The 16,365-nt window shown below is 40.0% G+C and overlaps 1 protein-coding gene across 4 annotated transcripts in view; it reads left to right on the top strand.

Moving 5' to 3' along the window:
* The first annotated feature begins 849 nt into the window (after positions 1 to 849).
* The window catches only part of CDC14B (cell division cycle 14B), a 107,930-nt gene continuing 92,414 nt past the window's right edge, over positions 850 to 16,365 (top strand). The window contains exons 1-2 of one of the 4 annotated variants that reach the window (XM_067744851.1): positions 850 to 1,039; positions 8,349 to 8,375. In XM_067744851.1, coding sequence (XP_067600952.1) covers positions 880 to 1,039; positions 8,349 to 8,375 — 187 coding nt within the window. In that variant the 5' untranslated portion in view covers positions 850 to 879. The remainder of the gene's footprint in view (positions 1,040 to 8,348; positions 8,376 to 16,365) is intronic. The other 3 variants (XM_067744852.1, XM_067744855.1, XM_067744853.1) reach the window with 3 other exon arrangements.

Here is a 16,365-nt window from a genome sequence, read left to right as displayed (position 1 = left end):
AGCAGACAATTTAAGAAGTCCATATTCTTCCAAGCCAGCAGCCATGGCAAGAGTCCCTTTCACTTGGCGCTATTACAGGGAAAACCAAGAAATACTTTAAAAAATATACAGGCCAAAGAACTGGAGTTAAGTTACTAGGGTAGGGCTGTGTAAAGCTTTGGTGACTCACTAAATGAAGTTGTGAACTGGGGTCTTGGCACTAGGGGAACACAGAAGAAACAGAAAAGTTGGGGGTCTTGCGTAGGGTGGCGAGCACACTTTTATCTTTGATTGGCGGAATCACTCAGACTTTTCTTTATGGCGTCACCGGCTACCTGCCTGTAGAAAAGCTCCGTGTCTGTGACGTCACGCCTCACTGACCAATAAAAGGCCTCAGTCTGCGGGCCCCGAGGAGGGTTGTGGGCCCCTTTTTGTGAATGAAGCTTTACGGACCAACCCTCCGGGAGTCCCCGGGAGCCGCGGCCCTTGTGCTCGGGCGCCTCGGCGGCAGCGTCCGCGGCTGCGGTGGGCGCGCACGGTTACTCCGGGCAGCCCCAGGCGCCGGCGGCAGCACCGTCGCCTCTGCCGCGCCAGCGGGCTGCAGGCACCTGGGGGCGGGCTGGGGGTCGCCGGCAGCGGCAGGAGGCGCTGTAGCGAGGGCTGTGGCGCGGGTCCCGCGGCGGCCGCAGGAGGGAGCGGGACAGCCGCGGTGGGCCAGGCCCCTCCTCCGGCTCCTGCGCGGCCACCTCCCGCCGGGCTCCGCCGGCGCCTGCAGTCGGCGCAGCGCCGCTCCGCGCCCGCAGCCCTGAGCGCCCGCGCGCGGGGCCAGCGGGGGCTTCGGCGGGCTACCGGGCGCGCAAGGCCATGGTCGTGGTCCCCTGACGGGCCGCGGCCGCCTCCATGAAGCGGAAGAGCGAGCGGCGGCCGAACTGGGCCGCCGCGCCCCCCTGCTCGCGGCGGTGCTCGTCGTCCTCGCCGGGAGTGAAGAAGAGCCGCAGCTCCACGTCGCAGGAACTGCACCACCTGGACCGGCAGGACGACCTGTACCTGGACATCACCGGTGAGCCGGCGAGCGATCGCATGGCGGGGCACCCCGGACACGCGGCACCCGGCGCGGGGGTCCTAGCCCACCCACCCGGGGCAGTAGAGGCGCCTCCCCGGGCCAGACTGACACGCCTCCACCCCCACCCCCATAAAAGCCAGAGCCGGCCACACCCCCTTCAGGATCCGGGCCCTGGGAGCGCCCCCCTACCCCGAGTTTTCTTCTGCGTTTGTTGCAAGCTGTAACTTTATCTGTTTTGCACCCTCCTACCCCAGCAAGATGGCCCCGGGGGTCACCTTTCTAAATTGCGGGCGTCTGCTCGGCGCCTCGGGATTTTCCTAAATTCGAGTTGATACCGCCTCCCGGGTTGCAAGCTCGGTTGGCCCTTAAGGAGTATGAACCTCCGAATCACTCCAAAGGATTCCCCGAGCGCGCTGAACACGCCGGCGCGGGAGCTGCAGTGTTTATTTGGCGTTTGCCAAACCTCCGCTGCTCTGTGGGAAATGGAGTCCCTCCCGCCTGGGGCGGCGTTCCCCGGCCCGGCGCGGAAGCCAGATCCTTGCCCTGGTCCTCATTGCTCTCGCCCCCTCCCCAGCGCGCGTATGAGCACGCCCCAGACCTCCTAGGGATAATTTCCCTGCCTTGCTTCCGGAGTGTCACTTAGGTGGCATTTGAACCGGTCAGCTTGATGAATGCCCAGAGTTGTCACTTTTGAGAAATCACAGGTAGAAAAGCAGCCGTTTGATAACTGCTTTATTATTAGTGCCTATTCTACAATTCTTGAAGACTTTATAAATCCAATTTGGGAGCCGTTGGGTTTGCCAGGATTGACACTGAAGCGTGTGAAGGCATTAAATGAGATAATGTTTGTGGAAACGCTTTGTCTACAATTTTGAGGGATTTTTCAGTCTGTTTTCTGTGGCGCAGAGTGTGTAAACCTCGGTGTGTTGGATTTTTATAAACTGTTTCCCGCCCATTGATAAACCAGGTAAGCTGGAGTGGTCAGAACATTAATTAAGAAGATGCTCAAACACAGAAATTTAGTAGAAATTATTTTCTAGGTCGATGGATAGTTGTTTTGGAACTAAGGTCCATTTCACAGAAAGTTGAGAGTAGAGCGGAAGGTATCTCGGCGTTGAGTGGATGGACCTTGGCGACAGAGGAGGTAGGCAGGAAGGGGTTGCCTTAAGTACCTGTCTCCGGCTGGCACCAGCCCAGGTCCACCGTAGCGCCTGGCGCTTTAGGAGGTAAAGCCCACTTGCTGAGGCTGAGACCAGATCCCACCACATTGTGTGCTCCCGGGGAGATGGCCCCGCAGAGGAGGGCCGCGGGTGCAGGACCCACACAGGCCTTATGCCTTGTTATGTATACCTCTTCGAAGGACCTTGTTGAATAGCATTTAATTTGGGGGCAAGTAACACACTTACTTGGTACAGAATTCTTAATTACAAAGGTGAAGAGGAGTATTATATATAGTGAAAAGTTGGTCTCAGCCACTGGGTGTTTTTCCCCAGAGGCAACTTATGTTCCTAGTTTCTTGTGAATCCTTACAGAAATAGACTGCATGGTTACACGTATACATTCTCTACCGTACATAAGCACGGCAGCATACAATACGTTGTTTTGCACATTGTTTTCACAGTATTTCTTAGCAGAAAGATTGTTCTGTATTAGTACATGCAGAACTGCTTCATTTGGTTTTAATTACTGCTTCTGCCAAAATAGATACGGTTTAAAAGTATAAAACCATAAAATGGTGTATGTGGATTTAAATGTATATGTATATGTTTTATGACTTGTTTATATATATGTGTATGTTTTATGACTTGTTTAGACAGTTCCCTATTGGAGACACTTGTCTCCAATCAAAAAGGAAGAGTCTGACAGCAAAGTCATTGGGGTAAATCTTGCTTCTTTATGGAAAAAAAGATGCAGTGTGGCTGGCTTTCCTGAGGTAGTGATCAATGAATTAATTTCAGAAAACGTCACCAAGCAGAATATTGAGGAAATAGTTGGTGCACTATATAAAATCATAATACTCGTATTTAGATGACAAGCCCAGATAATGGAAGGGTCCAATCTCAGTGTAAGATCACTCCAGGGGAGTTAAGGAAATCAACTTCCCCTACGATTTCTCCAGATGTCCCTTAGTGACAGTCTTGTATTCCTGGGAATAATAATACTTAATCAGTTTGATTGGTGTGATATACAAGACAAAGTAACTTTGGATGCAAGGTGAGGATTTCTTTTTACTGGGCTTGTAGGAAACGCTTGAGGCCTCATCCTCAGCAAATGGCAACCTGGTAGCATCCTTCCCAACTTGTTTTTCCCTCAGTTATTGTTTTCTAAAAGCAGTGCATGCGCATTTTTAATGTCAAACATTACTAAAGGAGATATATAAATAGAGTTAGTCCCCCTTGCCTGGTAATATTTTCTTTCCCTTCAGTTTTCTGCTCATATTCAAGTTTCTACAAATTGTACTATACCAGTAAGAGCGGTCCTCTTTTTAATGGCTGCATGTTGTGGCATTGTATGGCTGAATTGTGATTTATTTAATGCTAATAAATAAATGGTTATTTGGGGGTTTTCCAATCCCTACTGCAAATGGCTGCAGTAGCATCAGTGTACATGTCTACCTACACGTGTGACTGTGTAAACTTGAAGTGAAGAGGCCAGGCCAAAGTATATATAGGTTTATCCATTTGTGAGTGGACTTTTGGGGCAATTATGAATAATGCTGCTATGAACGTTCACGTACAAGTTTTTGGGTATATACCAAGGAGTAGAATTCCTTTGGGTATATACCTAGGAGTAGAACTGCTGGATCACATGGTAACTGCCAGGCTTTTTTCCAAAGCAGCTGTACCACCAGCATTCTCACTAGCAATGTATGGATTATTCCACATTCTCACCAACACTTGTTACAGGATTGTGAAGATTCTTTCCCCGTGGGGTTGGTTTGTAAACATTATTACTTCTGCCCACTCTGCCTTTAAATACATTACTTTTTTTTTTTTTAAACTTTGGTCCCTTCACATTTTTATTACAGTCTATTTTATCTGTAGGTTGAATTCCCGTAGATCCCAGAGTATTTCATGTGTGTACATTTAACATAGGAGGCTTAATTCCTATTTTTGTTCCTCTCTCTTTTGTTATGTGGTCATTATTTATTGTCTATCCTGCCACCCCGATATACTGGACACTACTCTTACTAGGAGCAGACTGACCCAGGTTTTATTCCTAAGCAGACCCCATCAACCTCTCATTGACCATTCATTCAGTTCTTGCCATATGCAATGACATGGAATTTTACCTGTATTCCTGGTGCAGTTCCAGTGCACCATGTGAAAGAAAGGTTATAAATACAGTATAAACTGTATATGTTAATGCTAAAGAGGTAACTGAGTAAAGATAAGATCCTAACGAGTTATCAGTCAGGAAGCAGGGGCAAGAAGGGAAGCGAGGAGGGCTTTCAGTTGGATTTGGAGCTAGGTATCTAGATGAGAGAAATACCAAGGGAAAAAATGTTGGACACAGTCAGGTTTTGTTGTTGTCGTTTGTTTGGTTTTGGGTTTTTTTTTTTTGCCCATGCGGCTTGTGGGATCTTAGTTCCCCAACCTGGGACCTTGGCAATGAAAGAGCGGAGTCCTAACCACTGGACCACCAGGAAATTCCCCACAGTCAGGTTTTTGATTTTCCTATGAACCTCCTTGTGGCCAGAAGTCTGAATCTTTTTGATCTCTATACATTCCTGTCCCTTAAATAGGGCCCTCTGTAAATGACATTGTACATTTTCCTTTCCTCTTTATTAATATAGAAAAAAAATTAAAGGCTATAACATTACTGCATAATCTGTTTTTGATAATTTATAGGATTTAATAGCTGGTACAGAAGTTCAATTTATTTTACTTTTTTTTTTTTTAAATTTCTGACTAGTAACAAAAATTGTCAATAACTGTTGGCTTAAAAAATATTCTTGGTGGTTTGTCTTAAATTGAAAAATACTTTTTTTCAGTGTCTGCCATTATGTTCTACCTTTTAAAGAGTGTCTATATTATAACAGTAACTAATTTTATTGGAGAAGCTCTAATTGAGGTCAGGATGGTTATTTAAAAGCATTGATTAATGGTGTATTGGATACTCATCAAATAAAATGAAACAGATACAGCACTACTCCTCCCCCCTTCTTTTTAGGATTTTAAAAATCACGCTAGACATCATTAGACAGGGAAAATTTATTCATTAATTGAAGTATTTTTTGAATGCTTACTATGTAAAATAGTCATGTGTATTCATTGTTTGCAGTGATAGAAATATATTTTTCTTGATAGAAAAGGAATGCTGTTAACCTGGGGCACTGATTCAAGGAGGAAATAAATTAATTTTTCTTCAACGGTTTCATGTAGTAGATTGAGTTTCAGTAACTGAAACTCATAAAAGTCTGTAGTGTTCATTTTTCTTCTTACTTATGACTTATGTCTATACTTACTCTCTGCGTAATGTGAATTTACTTTCTTGATTTATGTGCTCGCTTAATTCTTCAACATCTTTACTTCTGATGGCATTATGTTAGTCATCTGCTTTGAGTCTCATTCCTTAGGCACCAATAAAAAGGCAAAAACTTAACACAGTTTCAGTGTTGCTGCCACATAAAGAGTGTTTGGGCATAAAGATGAGGGGGAGGTGGAATAACTGGGTTACACAGATAGTATTTTTTTGTTTTTTAATATTTCTTTATTTATTTGGCTGCACTGGGCTTAGTTGCGGCATGTGGGATCCTCATTGAGGCATGCGGGATCTAGTTGCCTGACCAGGGATTGAACCTGGGCCCCCTGCATTGGGACTGCAAAGTCTTAACCACTGGAGCACCAGGGAAGTCCCACAGAGATGGTATTAATGCCAGGAGTTGACAGCACAAATTAACTGCGCTGTGCCTTAGAATGGGAATGAATTTCTCCAAATTTTGTTGGGGTTGGGGAGAGCTGGAATGAAACCACTTTGTGGATTTTTAGGATGGAAAGAAGGCACTGGCACATACCAATGACATTTCTTGGAAATTTCTGAGATAGTCTCCTGGGAACTCTGAATTGATGGACCTGGTATTTTTTGAAAGGCTTTTAAGAAATCCCCTAGGAATTTCACAGTTGTCCATTTTTCCCTGTGAAGAAGCCAAGACCAGAGATAAGTAATTTTGCAAATTTGTAAAATAAGTTTGCAAATTTGCAAACTGCAAATTAATGCAGTTTCTTTTTGGGAAAGTCATGATCACCTGCCTTTTATTCTTTCTGACAGATAAAGCTGCTTCACAGTTACACATAAATGATTTCTTGAACATCTACTAGTTAGTCCTTTGCTACTTTGGCTAGTAGATGATGTCATAGTAGATACTCCATAAGTAGTATCTATGAAGTTGAATTTAGAGAGATGAATAATTATCTAGTGAATTTGGAAAAATGAGCAAACTAACTACACAGTTCAGGTCTTTCAGAGCTCATGCTATTTTCCAAGTTGGCCATCATTACACCCCTGATCTTCCAGATATTTCATTCCTTCAGCAAACATGTAATGAATATCTATTCTGCCAGCCTTTTTTTTTCCACCTTCAAGTGCATAAAATAGGTCACTGCTGGGAGATAGTCCCTGCTCTCATAGAGGTTATGTTCTCTGCTTTACTTGAGAAAATAAAACTTGGAGGATTTGAAGGAGAACTAATCTGAAGAGGAACCATATCTTGGTTGAAATCTTTGGGGAAGAAAAACTTTGATGGTAGCGTTTTTGAAGAGCTAATTCTGGTAGTTAGGCTCGAGGACACCAGGGAAAGCTGGTGTCTCCCCACACAGGGGCTGAACACAGCCAGATTTAATAACCTTTTGGAGCCTGGATTCTCTCATCTGTTTAAAAATCAAAAGTCTGCAGAGTTGTTGGGAGGATGAAATGAAGGGGATGCATGTTAAGTGCCTGGCTTGGTGCCTCGCTGACAACCAGGGCTCCATAAATGATCTCTGGTATTACAAGTGTGCCAGCAGTGGGCAAGCCCCGGGGGGTACAGAGGGCACACTGAGTCATCATGGTTGGGAGGGTTTCAGGCTCAGAAGCAAACATTTCCCCCATATGTGTACTTGCACAAAAGGTTCGGTGAATCAAAACAGTGAAAATGCAGTGTGTTCCTCTCCCTGCTTCTGAATGTAATCTTCAGGGCAGAAACGCTGCAGATGAGGCTGGCTCAGTATTTGTCAGAGACGTGGAGGAGGTTTGGCGCCGTGTTGATAATCTTTTCTGCCTTGGGAAAAACGTTACAGTTTCACTTTAAAGATTTCTTGTAAGAGGAAGAATAAACCAAAACTCTTCGGAGGCTATTATTACATGCTTTTATTATACTGAAGAGTTTGTATGTTGCTACTATTAAATTGCAGCTAAGTTTATGGGGGGTGGTTCTTCATAAAAATGCAAAGTCCTCATGGGAGAGCCTCAGGTAGAAGGTTATTTTTAAAAAGTGTGTTAAGTTATTTACTGATAAAATACAAATTTTTCAGAGTGGCTAACTTAAAGCATGACTGTGCCCTAGTACATCCGTTTTAAAAGAGTATTTCACAGATCCAAAAGCTTTGACACTGGTGGTGCATATTATTGGCAGACAGGGTGTTTGTTTTGGGTAAAACAAATTACCTTTCAAAAGGCCTTTCTAATGTTTAATGTGTGGCACAGAGACCCAATTTATTTGGAAGGGGTGGGAGTTAGAAAATAAGATAAATAAGAAATGATATCTTTAAATCTATTTTCTTACACTGGGAAAAAATAATTTTAGTAGCCAGTATTTTGTTTTTCTTCCCATCCTAGCTACAGAATATTTTTATTTTAATCTTAGTAAGTCCTTTAAGGTCCTTCACACTAAAATTACTTTTATAATTGTCTTTAAAAAGAAATGAAAACATGGGTAGATTGGTTTATCTGAGTATTTAAAAGCCAGTCCTCACTTAGGCCAGGTACCATTATGAGTGAGGTAAGTAGGTCCAGGGTTAACTCTGGGCCAAAAGTGGAGAGATTGTATGGAGACAAAGAAAGTGGTGCGGCAGGAGCTAACCAATTTTCAAATACTGTTTCTTTACATTTTTTGATTTTTAGCTTCCAAGGTTGGTTAGTCACTTAATTTGTAGAAGTGCTGACTACCGTATTAGCCAGGGATTACCTTAGAAAACAATTTCCAAAATAAAATTGATTTTAACTTCTGAAACACAAGGTTATTTAACTGGAATTTGTACATCTCATCTGAATTCTCTAGTTTATTTGAAAGTTTTACGCCCTTCTCTCTCTCTCTTTTTTTCTATAGCTTTTCATGGATACTGCTCCAACAAAGGTATTCAGATCATTGACTCTACTTTGCAGTTCTTTGATGATTTTAAAACTGTAGATTTAATCTGTTAGTTGTGATTCTTGGTTCCGTCTCTTCCTGTTTGCTTGTCTTAATTTTAGTCTTAGGTAGCAGTTTTAGTTTTCTATAACTGTAGAGTATCTTTCATATGTTTACGACTTAAGTTGAAATCTGTCTTTATATGAAAAGTTCTGTTGGTTTCTGTGTACAGGTAATGCTGGAAGTAGTTTCTGTGATATTTTATGGGGTAATTATGAATGCTATGTTTTGTATGGTGGATATTTTTGGTAATACTAAATTTTTATTTTAATTAAATCTCACTTTTGTAAGCGCTTGCCGAAAGGATACTTAGAATGAGTTGTTACGACAGCTGTTCTTGATCCCCCCACCCCCACCCCCCCCACCCCCCGGTTACTTTAGTTATTTCTGGGCATTTCTTTGCTTAGTGGACAGGCATATATCTCACTTACTGTGTTTGGTAAGAGGGAAATCTCATGAAATGCCAACCTGAACTTTGGGAACAGGGGAGTTCTTTTGTATCCTATTAAAAAAAATTTTTTTTTAATATTCTGATTCCCTTTGATTTTCAGGCTCCTCAACCAAGGCCATTTACCAAAAGAACAAATCTGAATGGCCCCATATACTTATTATTTTCAATTGAAAATTTTCTGACTTTATCCTCTTCATCTTTTATTCAGCTCCTTTAATTCTTAGTATCATTTATATTCTAGAGGAGCAATTCTCTTAAGAGTCCTTTATTCACCAGTCAGTTCAAAGGTTTGGTCCCATTGTCTTTGAGGCTGAAAAGCTGAGGAAGCTAGGCAGGGTAAATTCATTCTAATTGCATAATATCACATATTGATTTCATTTCTCAGGTAGTTTACTTTTACACCATTAAAATTTGGTCGACAGTGCACTTTTCACCAAAAAAAAAAAACATTTTGTTCCTGATGTCAGTGATATTTGTTGTTCCTTCAAGTTCTAATTTGACAGTAAAATTACTTTCTTGGCACTGCTATGCAATTTATGACATTGATCTTTTTATACCCAATCCGTAATGCTATAATATCATTACACATTATGAATTCTGCAAAGTCCTCTATTTTAGGACCATCTCAGCTGAATCATTCTCTGCATTTTGCTCATTTATCCTCATTTGTATTCGTATGAATTGTGCTATGGAATTTATTCAACAAATATTTATTGAGCAACTACTTTGAACAAGGCAGTGGGCCAAGTATTACTGAGGAAGGGAGGAGGGGATATGAAGATTTAATAACAACATGCTCATTATCACTGAAAGATTGAGAAGGCATACACTCTTAAGTCATCATCTCAATGAAGACAGGCAGTGAAGGAATCAGTCATTATGTAATTTTGCTCTCTTAATTTAAACAGTGTCAGTTTGAGAGAAATTAGTGATGGAAATGTTACTTGATAATTCCTACACAAAGTGAGTTATTTTTTTCAATATGTGGTCAAAATGACCTGTCGTATGGTGTCTTTCTCGTGTGTGTGTGTGTGTGTGTGTGTGTGCATGTATGTTTTAACCTTTAAAAGATGAGAAAAAGCTTCATTTTGGTATATAACTGATCATATATATGTATGATATGAATATATGCATACAGTTAATAATATCCTGGAAACTATCCCTCTACTAACACAGAGCCAAAGTGAAAGGTCTGAATTCCAATTAATTCTGTATCACTAATTTGAATGTCAAAGTATCCCACAGGACATAACTTAAAATGAGATACTTTGTTTTATTTTTAAGAATACCTTATTTATTGGTAAGAAGTAATTATAGAGCACCTTTTAAGTTGAGTATTGCTTCTTAAATTGGAGGCACTAAAGATGGCTAAATATTTTAAGAACTATATTTGGTATGTGTGACTTTTAAACTGAAAAGCATTCTGATTTTCACATTCTTTTATAGGTGCTGAGGAAGAATTGCTTTGACACGAATGTGTAGCAGAATTAACATTATGGTTTTACATTTTGGGGAGCTGTTCTCAATCTGCTCTTAGAATTTTTTTATTGTACTGCTGTCATTAGATAGCTTTTTGGAAGCACCTAATACATGAAACAAGCATCTTAACATTCATTTATTTCCTTTTTGACAGTGTACTGTCAAAAAAGCTTAGAATTTAGCTAGCAAACACAACTGAGGTTGGGATTTTAATTCCACTATTATATTCTAGTTTTAAACTATTGTGACTAAAAGGGCTTGAAGTAAAAACATATCCATTCAGGATATGTTTGAGTGCGTATTATAGTCTCATCCTTGCAACGGGTGCTGCAAGAGCTGCGATAGAGATTTCATAGTTGACCCCGGATCTCTGGAAAGTGACACTAGTACATGGAACTGGGTGATATCTATATATCTTCTGTATCACATAGAGGAACTTATCTCTGAATATCATGGACACTCAAAGATAGATGCCTCCGAATGAATGTGATCCTTGGAAAGGAGGCTTGAGCTATGTTTTAAAAGATTCTCTTATATTCCCCTGCAAAACCAGTAGGAACTGTTCTTGATCACAGTAACACACAGTAGTCTCTGCTTTCTCCTTCCTCCTGACAATACCATTGCTACTACTGTGGTGGCATTTGTATGTGTGAAGGGTGATTGCTGGGATTGGGGATAGACTCTATCCCAGCATGGGATACCCCCCCTCCCCGACCTGTCCTGTTCTTGTATTCAGCAGTTAACCTGAATTAAATAATAACTTTGCTCCAAAATGGAAAAATACTTTATTTAGTGAAATCTCTCTTACTCAAGAGGGCAGGAAAAGGAAGACAAACCTTAAAACATTCTTTATTTAATAGGATCTATTCAGATTATTTTGAACAAATACATTTTTAGAGGCTAAATTTGTGGATTCAGAAGACAATCATTTCCAGGCACAGTGCTAAAGGAATTTTTTTTTTTCTTGTGGAACACTGTTGCGAATTTCCAAAATAAAAATGTTGGCTATTCCAAAGGGTAAGCAATAAACTTGGATTTTTAAAAAATATCCATGCTTTGGATTAAGGACTGTATTTTAAAATGATTTCAGAAAACAAGTATTATTCTAATATAGAGATTTATGAAAAGGATTAATAAATTTTGTTTTATGCCACAAAAGCAGTTTTTAAATAATGCCAATTTCTTTTGTGTACCTTTTACACACGCCATTTAACATAACCATATGCAGTGCTGCTTTGTTGTAATTATATTGTCTTCAAAACATTTTACTAAGAATAAATAGGCATATATAAAACTGCAGTCAATGTCTTGTTTCGGATTCCCCCAGAACAGACTGAGTCAAGGATTCCAAGGCAAGCACTTTCTTTAGGAGATGGTCCCAGGCAACTCTCAAAGTGAAGTAGGTAAGTGAGAGAATCAGGAGGTGCAGGCCATAGACCGCTCATTAGCAAGCAAGTTACTTACTGTGGTAGCTGTAGTTTGATCCCACAGGGGAAATCTGGGAGCCAGTGTAGAACAAGTGAGGATGGAAGGGGGCTGGGATATTTGTACACTAGTAACTCAGAGGGTGAGTGATAATTTTGAAGTGCTGTGAGGGCAGGCCAAATGGGCTCTGCAGGTGGGAGAAAGTCCTGAAAGAAATGTTGGTATAATTGCAATGTGTGCTGAGAAGGGGAGGGTGGGAGCGGTGACTCCTGCAGTCGGTCATAGTATGGTTAAATTTTTTCTGTGAGCTCTTAGTGCTATTAGTGTTTTTTTTAGCTATTTAGCCCTCAACCATTATCCCAAGTTGAGTGTGTTATTGTCACTGTGCTGTGTCCTGGTGAGGCAATTTTGATAGCAAATGTTCGGAGAAGGCACACACGTGACAGGGCGGGTTTGTTAGAAAGAACCAGTGGGAGAGTACTAAGCTGGATGTTTATGATGCGAGCTTAATGAACCATTTGCAAGGAATTGTTTAAGGAAACTAGGTAAAGATGTGTGTGCAGTTAAGGATAGTTGGAAGTTCTTTGATTTTTATGAAAGGCTTTATAAAGATCCCTGTAGCTTGGAGATTTAACTAACAGTTGTGATTAGCATCTAGAAGAATTATGGCCAGAGACAATCCTGACTCCAGTAAATGTGAAGTGACTGGAAGGAGCTGAGCCATTGCCAATGTAGAATGCCAGGACTGATCTCCTTGGACACTCCGGATTCCATGCAAGTACCATTTCCAAGAACTCCTCACCCCCAGCTAAATGGAGTTTATGCATACATGTGAAGTCAGCCACCTTATGTCATTTATTTCCAATAAGGCCAGATAACAAGCATTAGGTACTCTTGTGAGTGGTTCAAGATAAATAAATCTACTGATTTAATTGCTCAGGAGTTTATAATCAATGTATCATATGCGTGTACAAAGTGTTACACAAAGTAGGGAAATCACAGTTTACCTTGTGTAAGTAAGAGTTATTTTCCTGCCTTTTGGATGCTTTTCCCATATTATTAAAGCTTTGCATAGTCCCTTTTCATTTTTCTTCGGAAACAATAATTCAGTCTCTTTAACAGAGGGGGAAAATAGTCATACTGCTAATCTCGTGAGAGGTAGACTTTAACAATGCTGAAGCTTTCACAGGGGATCAAGATTCAGTAATAAAAGCCTTGACTTCGGAGACATTAGAAATAGTTTTTCATCATTTTCCTAAATATGAGTGGGCAGCTTTTAGAACTTATTAGAAAAACTAGTGCTGGTGATGTTTCCTGCCCTATAATCCTGTTCCATGTTCTTGAGGTGCATTCCTGATCCTGGGTTCCTGACACGTTTATCATTGGTCCGTGCAAGCCCCTTTATTAGGCTTTCTGTTTCTGAAATACGGCCCACTAAACAACACTCAGTATACTCTTCAACAAGAGTTGCTTGTTTTTCTTTTATGTTTTTTCTTTTCTTTATTTTTTGAATAGATAATACATGCACATGGTTCACAATTTAAAAGATACAAAAGCGTAAACAGCAGAGAGTAAGATTCCCACTTTCACCTGTCACCTAGCTGCCTATTTCCCCTCTTCAGAATCAATTGACAAAGCTGACCTCTTGTGTCTTACCAGAGGTTTTCTATGTATTTACAAATATATGTATATATGTGTATACAGATGTCTGTGTGTTTGTATCCTCTCATACAAATTATGGTCCATTATTCTCACTGATCTCTACCTTGCTTTTCTTCACTGCTCTTAGGTTGCTCATTGAGCCCAGAGTTGGAATAAAGTGAGTTGGAGGATCCTAGTGGGCCATGCTTTCAAGATGCTCTAGATTAAGATGTGATGATAATAGCCTCTGGGTTAGTCAGTGTATGCTCCATGTTAAGGCCCATGCTAAAACCTGTGTCTGTCCTCCACCTCCAATAAAGTTTCTAAGATATAGGTGCTCATTATTTTTTAAAAAGACAACACATAAAGAAAAGAAAAAGATCAGTGATGCTACTAGCAAGGGTGTTTTCTCTATCAGTTAGTTTAGGCTTGGTTATACTGTAATAGCAAGCCCCCTCCCAATCTCAGCAGTTTAACATAAAGATTTAATTCTTGTTTCTGTTTCAGAGCCACTGTGGGTTGGCAGGGGTTTCTGCTTCCTGTAATTGTTTGGGGACCTAGGCTTATAAGTAGCAGTGGTCTCTAATATTGCTGGTCCCTGTGCCAGAGGGGAAAAGAATGCTGTGGAGGGTCATTATCAACAATTAAACGCTCATTTTCGTCATAGTTCATTGACCAGAATTAACCATGTGGTCCCACCCAACCACAGAGGGACAGGAATGTGCCTGTTAGGTGAACAGCATTAATGAGTACCACAGTTAGCCTTTTAGATTGTTCAGTGTATATTTGTATACATAGATATCTCGATAGAGAGACGTATTTTTATATCAATAAGATAGACACTAAGTAATTTTATCATTACTTTTTTCCACTTCATATGTTATAGCAGAATCTTTCATTGTCCTAAGTATGTGTCTAAATATGTATCTCTTTTGGATGCATATTATTCTATTATATGCCTATATAATAATGTATTTCCTGGCTCCTCTCCTAAGGAAAATGTACCTTAATTTCCATAAAATTGGTAGAAATATTTAGAGGTTGTAGACCCTCCCCAGCCAAGCATTGGATTCCTATCATGGTCTCTAGGTTGTAAATATAAGTGCTATTTAGAATAACCTCTCTTCATCCCCTTTGTCCCCTCATAAAGTACCGTTTTATAATTTTTTTAACTTGATATTTTGTATTGTTTTTTGTTTTTGGCCACACTGCGAGGCTTGTGGGATCTTAGTTCCCTGACCAGGAATTGAACCTGGACCCTTGGCAGTGAAAGCATGGAGTCCTAACCAGTGGACCACCAGGGAATTCCCATAAACTTGATATTTTGTATAGGTAAATACAGTTGTCCCGCAGTATCCGTCGGGGATTGGTTCCAGGAGCCCTGTGTATATTATTAGGGAAATTATTATCTGTGATGATTTACAAATGTGTTTTCTATTTGTCATTTGCCTTTTGATTATCTTATAGTTGTGGTTGTGACGTGTGTTTACCATGCAAAGTTTGTAGGTGAACCTGCTAATCATTCCTCTTATGGCTTCTGGATTTTAAGTCATAGTTGAACTCAACAAAGCTATTAAGGAATTCTCATGTGTTTAATTTCTCCTGCACTGGCCTGCATGCTGTTGTTCTTAAGCATTTTACTCACACATATCATATATTATAAACCCCACAATATTGCTTTGGCCAAAAAGTTCGTTCGGGTTTTTCCGTAACGTGCTACCGAAACCCGAATGAACTTTTTGGCCAACCCAATATATTGTTATTACTTTTGTTAAAACAATCATCTTTTAAAGAGATACAATTGAGAAAAACCTTATATATTTACCCATGTAGTTACCATTGCTAGTGCCCTTCATTCCTTTGTGTAGATCCAGAGTTCCAAAAGGTATCATTTTCCTTCTGCCTGAAGGATGGTGTTTTTTTTGTTTTGTTTCTGTCTTTTAACATTTCTTATAGTCGGGTCTCTTTTACCTTTTTTGTAAAAAAGGTAAAAAAGGTAAAAAACATTTTGAATGTTTAAAAATGCCTTCATTTTTGAAACGTTCTTGCTTATTATGGAATTCAAGTTTGGCATTTTTCTTTCTGTACTTGTAAAGACATTGTTCTATTGTCTTATCACTTACATTGGTTCCTACAAGAAATCTGATGTCCTTATCTTTGTTTCTCTGTATGTAATATGTACTTTTTCCTCTGGCTGCTTTTAAGATTTTCTCTTTCTCACTGGTTTTGAGAATTTGATTATGGCATATTTTTCTTCACATTGTGCTCAGGACTTGAATTTCTTGAAGCTGTGTGTTTAAAGAGTTTATCAGTTCAGGAAATTTTCAACCATTATTTCTTAAAATTTTTTTTTCTGCCCATTCCCCCTCCTTAATATACAATTACCTGTATATTAGGCCATTTTAAGCTGTCCAAGAGCTCACAGATGGTCTTTTCAGTTTTGTTGGATTTTTTTTCCTTCTCTCCCTCACTTTCATTTGGATAGGTTTACTGCTATGCCTTGAAATTCACTACTATTTTCTTCTATTTTCTTATCAGCCATTAATCAAATCCAATGTATTCTTCATCTCAGATTGTAGTTTTCATTTTTAGAAAAGCTCGATTTGGGCGTTTTTTATATCTTCCATGTCTACATTTTTTTACTGTATTTAAAAAATAATAGCCCTTTGAGATGTAATTCACATATCATATAATCCACCCATTTAAAGTGTACATTTCAGTGGCTTATTTTTTTGTAATAGTATATTTTATGTAGTATTGAAATACTAAATATTTTAAAAATAGTATTTTGGGGGGGATAAATAGTATATTTACAGAGTTGTGCAACTATCCTCATAATCTAATTTTAGAACGTTTTCATTATCCAAGAAAGAAACTTTGTTCCTAATAGCAGTTATTCCCCATTCCCTTCACCTTCTCTTCCATCCCAGCCCTGGGCAA

Source organism: Pseudorca crassidens, chromosome 7 (assembly GCF_039906515.1).
Source record: "Pseudorca crassidens isolate mPseCra1 chromosome 7, mPseCra1.hap1, whole genome shotgun sequence".
Taxonomy (NCBI): Eukaryota; Metazoa; Chordata; class Mammalia; order Artiodactyla; family Delphinidae; genus Pseudorca; species Pseudorca crassidens.
Note: the sequence above shows the minus strand (reverse complement) of the source record. Positions and strands in the feature narration are given on the sequence as shown.